Consider the following 7,870-nt stretch of genomic DNA (forward strand, 5'->3'; position numbering starts at 1 on the left):
GCTATCATTTTCTTGTGGATTGTCAATTCGGATTTTTTTCATTATTGATGATAAATGTAGAAGTTTGCGAAACTCTCTCCAACCGTCGGCTCGAATTCGCCGGTGAACATCTGTATCTGCGGTTGAAAAGAATATGAATGAGTGTAACTTGAGTTCTAATAAGTCGGCAATAGATCGATTAAGCTGTCAGCCAAGGTATGAGTTTTAAAATGGTAGGTCTGTATTGAAGCACTCTGGAAGTGGATTGTGTTTACAAGTATAGCACCGCAAATGCTTAAGTATTAATTATGTTGCGTGCTCGTTTGCTTATTCGGCGTTCTTCGGAGTTCTGGGTATTACAGTTGAATTTGTTTGCAACTGTTTACGTACGTAAGAGTTATCACTATGTGCAGTTTATGACGTGTTACAGTAATTCATTCTATGTAAAACTTGTCAACTATTTTAAATATATGTGTTGACTACTATGCGAGGTTAAATCGGTATCGATCTCAACATATTTTGCTTTTTGATTACAACTAGTTTCCGCTCTATGACGCATATCACTAAACATCTGTTGTGTTATTGGAGCAACTTCTGCAGTGCCCAAAACCGCCACTGCCATTAGGCCAACATCCCATACAAATGTCGTTTTTTATTGAACTTTTTCTATACATATTATTTCCTTAATAACACGGAAATTTTAGTGGATCATTGAATTGATCCGGCGATTGTTTCAATTGTTTCGCCTTATTTATATATACGACTCCGTATATCTAGGTAAATTACGCGGGGAATCTATGTATATACTTCGCCTGAGCAATTTGGAGATGGCTTTTTGGGTAAAAAATGATGTACCGTGTAACATGCATACACCCTTATTGTAATTAAGTGCTTTTTATTATAACATTTTAATAGAAAACAAATTGCTTGTAACTTCAAATTTTATCAATCAATCAATTTATACTACGCGTTCAAAACGCATTACTTCTATCTCCTCACGTACATGTAGGTCATGATTTCCGGAGCTATAAGAATTAATTATTTAAATAGTAATATATTCAGTCATTGCAAAGCCATGTACACATTAACTGCGTTTTTATAAAAGCAAGAATAAAAAAGACGGTCGATATTATTGAGAATACGTTTATACACGGTTCCCGATTTAGTTTTTAACAAGACAGCCCCTTTTAAAATTGACCTTCGTGTGGAAAATTGTTCTGTAGTTTTTCGTTTCGGATAAATCAATTAGGATAACTGATTAAATTACACATTTTATTTCAAAGAAGTTTTAACCGTATACATGTAATAACGATAATAGAGTTTTCTTAACCAATCATTTGAATTGTTTTCAAAATAAACCAGCAAATGCATATGGCATCTTACTTGCTTTATGTTAATTATTGTACTGGTCGGTTAACACCTTTTTTAAATCTTGATATAATGCGTTGAAAACATGGCAGATACACTGACGCATGCTAGTGCAAATTTGTAAGTATTTATTCATTTATAAACATTCAAACGTGTTAAATGGAAACATTATAAATGTTTAAATATGAAACTCAGAAAACAGTAATAAAACGTCTAAACAATAGTCAGTCACGTTTCGTCAATGGTAGGATAAACCGTAGAGAATTTATACAACGCGGCAGTTAAATTAAGTACTTATGAAGTTGATTGTTCCTGTCAAAAGTGTCCATAAAGATGCTGTCGTAAAATCTGATCAGAAGGTCGAGCTCTAGTTTGAAGTACGAACGTTATAGGGATTGTTTTAAAATATCTCTGATTTTGTGTTATTATTAACCAGAACACAAGAAACCTTTTACGGAATTTTACATGAGTGTAAGTTTCTACGATTTTTATATTTTGTACAAAAATCATTTAAGCTAATTGAAAGTATAAACATACATGAAAAGAACTAACAAAATCCTTAGTTCCAGTTTCAGAACCGGTTTATTAAACAAGATTGAAACAACAGTTTTTATGTATAATTTCATGAACAGTAATACTAATTAAACAACGCTCCAAAGAACATTATTATACAAATACGTTTCATTGTTTCAGTTCCAACGACAATCCCTCTTCTTGATTCGTATTTTGTCAACTGGAGTTTATAATCTTCATTGAACTGTTATCTGCAATACAGTTATAATCTAACATAATATAATATTATCATTATCCGTTAACGGTGACCACTTTAAAATGGCTTTATATTAAGTGGTTATTTTTGTTCTTACCAATCAAATACTATCTCTGAGGGCAAACAGTCGGCACATGGATGGAGCGTCTGTGAACGAAAAACTACACGTGTTTGAAGACATTGCGGATGATACTACATACACCCATTGGTTAGATTCAATGACATTGAAGGAGGATGCAGTACGTAAGCATATGGTGGGACCTGAGACACCAAACTACTGCTCGACGTGTACATGCTCACAATATAATGAGCGTCTGTACGTGGATTGCGCTGATAAAGGTCTCAAAAATGCATTCGATGATATTAGTCGAAAAACTGTTGACCTTAATTACACAAAGAATGATATTGTAAATGTGACCTATGGCAATTTTCGTGGCTTGACACTATTGAAAGTCCTGAAGCTGTCTTATAATAAAATACGGGAAATAGCCAAAGGTGCGTTTAGGGACCTTACAAATCTTACAGATTTATATATAGACAACAATTATATGGTTACGTTGCAAACAGGTATTCCGGAAGGAACATTAGATTCTTTGACAAATCTTCGTCTGCTTGTCATGCATGGAAATGTGTATATATGCGAGGCTTCAAGGCTAAACGGGCGGACATTCCAGCGATTGAACAACTTAAAGTTTCTTGTCATCGACGGATTCAGACAGATGAAATTTGACGATCATTTTCTTAATACGCGTTTGTCCACCTTAATACTAATAGGCCCACCTTATGGATGTGCATTAAACGTTGTAGATTATGATATATTTGATGGTTTGCTGCATCTTGAAAATCTCTCCATGAGGGATTGTAACATATCATCCATTTCGCCGGTAGCTCTCGCACGTCTGAAATCATTGCGATACCTGGATATTTCACAGAATTATCAATTGGGAATGCAGCACGTGTTAGGTCCTGTTGCGACAGCTTTAATGGATAGTGATATTAAAATACTGAAAATGAACTTAGTTTCTAACCCTTATCAGGAAGTTAATAGATTAGATAATGAAAATTTGTTTTACATTAATCAGCTAAATCTAACGGAATTGTATATGGATTCAAACTCTATTGAAATGATAGATTTTAACAATCCCCTTTTTTCAAAATATTCCACTCTCAAAGTGTTGCGTTTAAAACGAAACTCTCTTTTTTATGGTTTATTTGTCGAATCACTTGTATGGAATAATCCTAGCATTGAAGTGCTAGATTTCGGAAATCAATTTCCGTTTAACAATATTATACATTTTCCTGTAGAAAAACCCCGTCGCAGTACGATACGATATTTAAATGGTTCCACTTTAAACCTAAAGAAATTTATATTTACCGGCGCGAAATCTGTTGTTAAGATTTTAATGTTGGGGGACTCTGAAAATACTATAGAATATATTGACATTTCCTGTAATAATATCAACAACGAATTTGAACTGCCATCTTTATTGTTTTTGACGTTTCTTAAAATATCAAACAACTTTATTGAAAAATTGTCAGAATCAGTATTTAGAGCTACGCCATCTTTAAAATACCTGGAAATGCAAGATAATATCCTTGGTTTCGAATTAGGATCTGCCAAAGCAGTCAATATGTTTGTACATCTAAAACTTCTAGAAACCATTAATATGTCAAAAAATAGAATTTACAGTTTAACAAGTTCGCTGTTCTCTCAATGCGTCAGTTTACAGAAAATCGATCTTTCGGAAAATTACCTTGACATCTTTGACCTTAATTTACATAATTTAAGAAATTTGTCAGTCCTGAATCTGAGAAATAATCGTCTTCAAACTTTATCTGAACCCGTTCGAGTATATCTGTCTGACATGACATCTGCACATGCAGTAATGGTTAACTTACAGGACAATAAATTGGCGTGTAATTGCGAAAACATCGAATTCTTGAGATGGCTGTTAAAAACAAACGTTTCTGTAACAGGAAAGCACTTTTATAATTGCTACTATAATAATGCTAGTAGATCTCGCATTGAGTCAAGTACAACTGATGCTCTAGTCACTCAGTGCTATACTTATTTATCCTTAATTACATCACTTACAGCTATTATCTCAGTCTTTGTCGTCATCAATATTTCGGGAATTATATTTAGGTACCGCTGGCATATTGTCTATTGGTACTACCATGTCGTGAAACGTCGAGATATTACTATGGATGCACCACACGACATGTTTCAGTATGATGCGTATTTAGCCTATGACGATCATGAGACCAGTTTAGTTGTAAGGACTATACACACAAAGCTTGAAGTTGAATCCAACCTGAGGCTGAATATTCGAGACCGCGACTTTCCACTTGGTGATATCAATGCTCTGAATATCGTCGAAGCAATCAGCTCGAGCAGAAAAACAATTTTGCTTCTAAGCAGACATTCTCTTAAGAACAAATGGTTTAGGTTTGAAATAAACATTGCTATCATTGAAGCCATTACCACGAATCGACCGGTTACTGTAATTGTGTATGTGGAAGATATTCCACTTCGCTTTCTACCGAAGGAAGTTAGTAAACTTCTGCAAGATTCACCGGTTTTAGATTTTCCAAAGGACACAGATGCTTCCCAAAACGCGTTTTGGAACAGTTTGAAAGACTGTATTAGCCGGTGACGTAAAAGTGAATATTTGTGTATACAAATGTTAATTGTATTTACAATAAACTGTACATACATTAAAGCACACATGTTTGGACATGGGGAATGTTTGTAGTCATATTGGTACTTGCAATTGTTTTGTCACTAGTTTGTGTGTTTTGTTTACAAAGACAAAATTGTGTTGTATTATAATGGTTTTATTAGAATTTCAATCTGCATTATATCACTGATGTTATATTATGTTCCAATCAATTGACTAAATTTCAGACTAACTTATACATTATTGACAGCCTTGCAGTCACATTTTTCAAGAGACAACAGAATACGCACAAAACGTGTACATGGTGATTCTGATAACATAATTATTAGTGAATGTGCAATAACATTAGTATTAGTGAATGGGCAATATCCAAACACTTAATCATGGATGATAACTACATTGTATGTTCTAATTCTTATATTTTACGAGATCCCTGATCCTATAAGTGAGCTACCATATTACATGTAAGTGCATATGCGCTTTGAATATTCTTTTGTTTGCTTGACCAATACATTAAAGAATGTATCGATTATTACCTGGATTGTCCTGTTGATTATACAGTGTTTTTATTTGTTCTTCTTTTTGTAGTTTTTATCAAATATAACTTTTTGTATTATTTATATTATTAAAAATTTCATTTTTTAATATTCCACATTTTTATTTAAAATGACATTGTATGATTACTTATATAAGATTTGACAGTGAAATAAAAAAATCCCATCTTTTAATTTCTTTTATCTGATAATGTCTGAATTGATTGGTGGGGTCGATCGTTTAAGAGCAATGATTAACACATTTTACTTAATGTCACCAATTAAAATAACATAATTTGAATGTGTTCTTGATATTTATTACCGTATATCGTTTCTATAATAGAATTTTGACCAATAAGTAAAAAAATATTGAAATTACTTAAAACGTTTGTTTGCATAAAATAGTTTCTCGTCAGATTAATGAAGATATTGACATTTTAAATAATGTATAATGTATGTTAATGAATGAAAATAATTCGGAAAAATAATAAATTGGTATAAGATGGCCATACGTCAGTCATATGATTATTTTTGTATGTTCTACGTGATTTCGTGAAAAAGATCTTTTGATATAATCTTTTTACGGCCAACATCGAGCCTCAACAGTAGTGTTGCAATGCACTTGAAATAAAATTGTTTAACAAATATTTAATAACGTATAAAGGTATTTTCAATTTAAATTTATAAAGACAGAAATGCAAATTTTTTTAGTTACCAAATATCATAACGTGTGTAATGTCTGGGTTTCGTTTTCCATTGGTTTTGAAACACACACAGATAATACAGTATTTTATTTTCATATGAACTGTGACACACACAAATGTAATTGTATGAAATAATATGTTCAACTAACTATTCTTGTAAGATCATGTTACTAATTCAATATATCTTTAAACAAAACTTATCCCACCCACTATACAGCACGCAAGACGAAATTTCTTTTACTAAATTATTTATTCTCTAGTTATACTGCTTCACACAGCGTCGTTAACAGACTTAATGTCTGTTTTGACAGTAAAATCTACCAAAGGTGCATTTCGTTCTTCCGCTGCCGTTTATTTCCAGCGCTGTTATGGTTATTCGGATGAATTTGACATCAATTAAATAAGAACGCATCAAAAAATCACCGTGGTTCATTTCTTCTGCCTTGACGCAATCCTTGCTATAATTATGCTTATATCAGTGAGCGATCAGTCAAAAATATGTGGTTTGATTTTTTTAAAGTAAAACTATATTGAAAAGTTTGACTCTGAACAGTGTTTTAAACATTCGCGTTCATGTAATGGACAGTGAACCTTGAGACTAAGGCATAAATTTGATTATTACACAATCCGCAAAATTCACAATGCATCAGTTGACGTCAAAAATTTAACACACACACAAGCTAATGCTGCTAGTCAGCTTAAATGTAACGAACTACTTGTAAGAGTGAAACTATTCCTATCAAAAAAATAATAAAAATGTATTTAAATTGATGTAGATTGTATTGTTTTGAAAATAAAGATTATACAAATTTAATAAGTAGACATGTATGCTGAATTTGTGCTCTCGCATTTTTTACGTTTGTGAACACGTTTAAAAACATCACTTTACAATTATGAGTGGAAAAAACCTTTTTACGCATCAATTTTCAATACACATTCTATTTATTAAATAAAGTACTTCACTTTGAGAAGAATCTAGAAAACGTCTTTCATAGATCGTTATGTAAGAAGCATTGTTTTAATAGTCTTATAAAGTTTAAGTTTACAGTCGTTGAAATTGTTAACCCAGGAACGAGGTATATAAGGCAAACTATAAACTTAACAATCTTCTTGTCAGAACAAACAACACATCCTGATACAAACATACATTGACATGGTTCGTAGACAATCGTCTAGCGTGGTTATTCAACTGAAAATACGTTTGATCCTTCAATATACAAGGCTTCCTTGGGACGGGACTAGTTTTCCAATATGTACGTAGAAAAAACTGGGTCCTCCGTGGTAGTCCTCTGTTTGTGCTTAGACCAATCTTTTCCGCACTGAGTTAACTTCTTTTCCTTTTATGTATATAATGCAAACCTTTAAGAAAAATCGCCGAAACTTGCAAGCTAATTGCGTAGATCTGTTGTTACTTAGCATCGTGTAGTGGTCCTGTAAACAGTTGGTTCAAATCATTTTCCATGTCCAAGTGGTAAAGTATTAATAAAGATATACGTAGTATTTTGTTTTGGGTTCGTAACACCATTTAGTGGACCTCTACCAAGTTTGCTAAAACAATCAATCGAACTAAGTGTTTTATTATGTTCCGTCTCTGTTCTTATACGCAATACGAGTGGTCTTTGTTTCTATTGTTAACTACTTCTGATTGAACGAAACAGCGGACAGTAATTAAGAATTACTTTCGCAACACATATTACAAACGATATTTGTTTAAGTACATTGTTGATGCAGTTTCTGTTACTATCTGTCTTGTTATTATTTTCCGGTTTGTGTTTCCATGTTGAAAACATTTGAATTAACCGACAAGTTAAAGAGCAAATGACCCCCAATCATTTA

General features: G+C 32.7%; 1 protein-coding gene across 1 annotated transcript; it reads left to right on the forward strand.

Moving 5' to 3' along the window:
- The first annotated feature begins 1,674 nt into the window (after window positions 1–1,674).
- Window positions 1,675–5,674, forward strand: LOC127834636 (toll-like receptor 4). The gene is made up of 2 exons (XM_052360642.1): window positions 1,675–1,818; window positions 2,041–5,674. Exon 2 carries the CDS (start codon window positions 2,251–2,253, stop codon window positions 4,771–4,773), a length of 2,523 nt encoding a protein of 840 aa, XP_052216602.1. The 5' UTR covers window positions 1,675–1,818; window positions 2,041–2,250; the 3' UTR covers window positions 4,774–5,674.
- Window positions 5,675–7,870: the final 2,196 nt, after the last annotated feature.

Source organism: Dreissena polymorpha, chromosome 6 (assembly GCF_020536995.1).
Source record: "Dreissena polymorpha isolate Duluth1 chromosome 6, UMN_Dpol_1.0, whole genome shotgun sequence".
NCBI classification, from domain to species: domain Eukaryota; kingdom Metazoa; phylum Mollusca; class Bivalvia; order Myida; family Dreissenidae; genus Dreissena; species Dreissena polymorpha.

What these genes read in the sequence shown, in the direction of transcription:
- LOC127834636 (XM_052360642.1), top strand. Translation starts at nt 2,251, where the DNA reads ATGGATGGAGCGTCTGTGAACGAAAAACTACACGTGTTTGAAGACATT.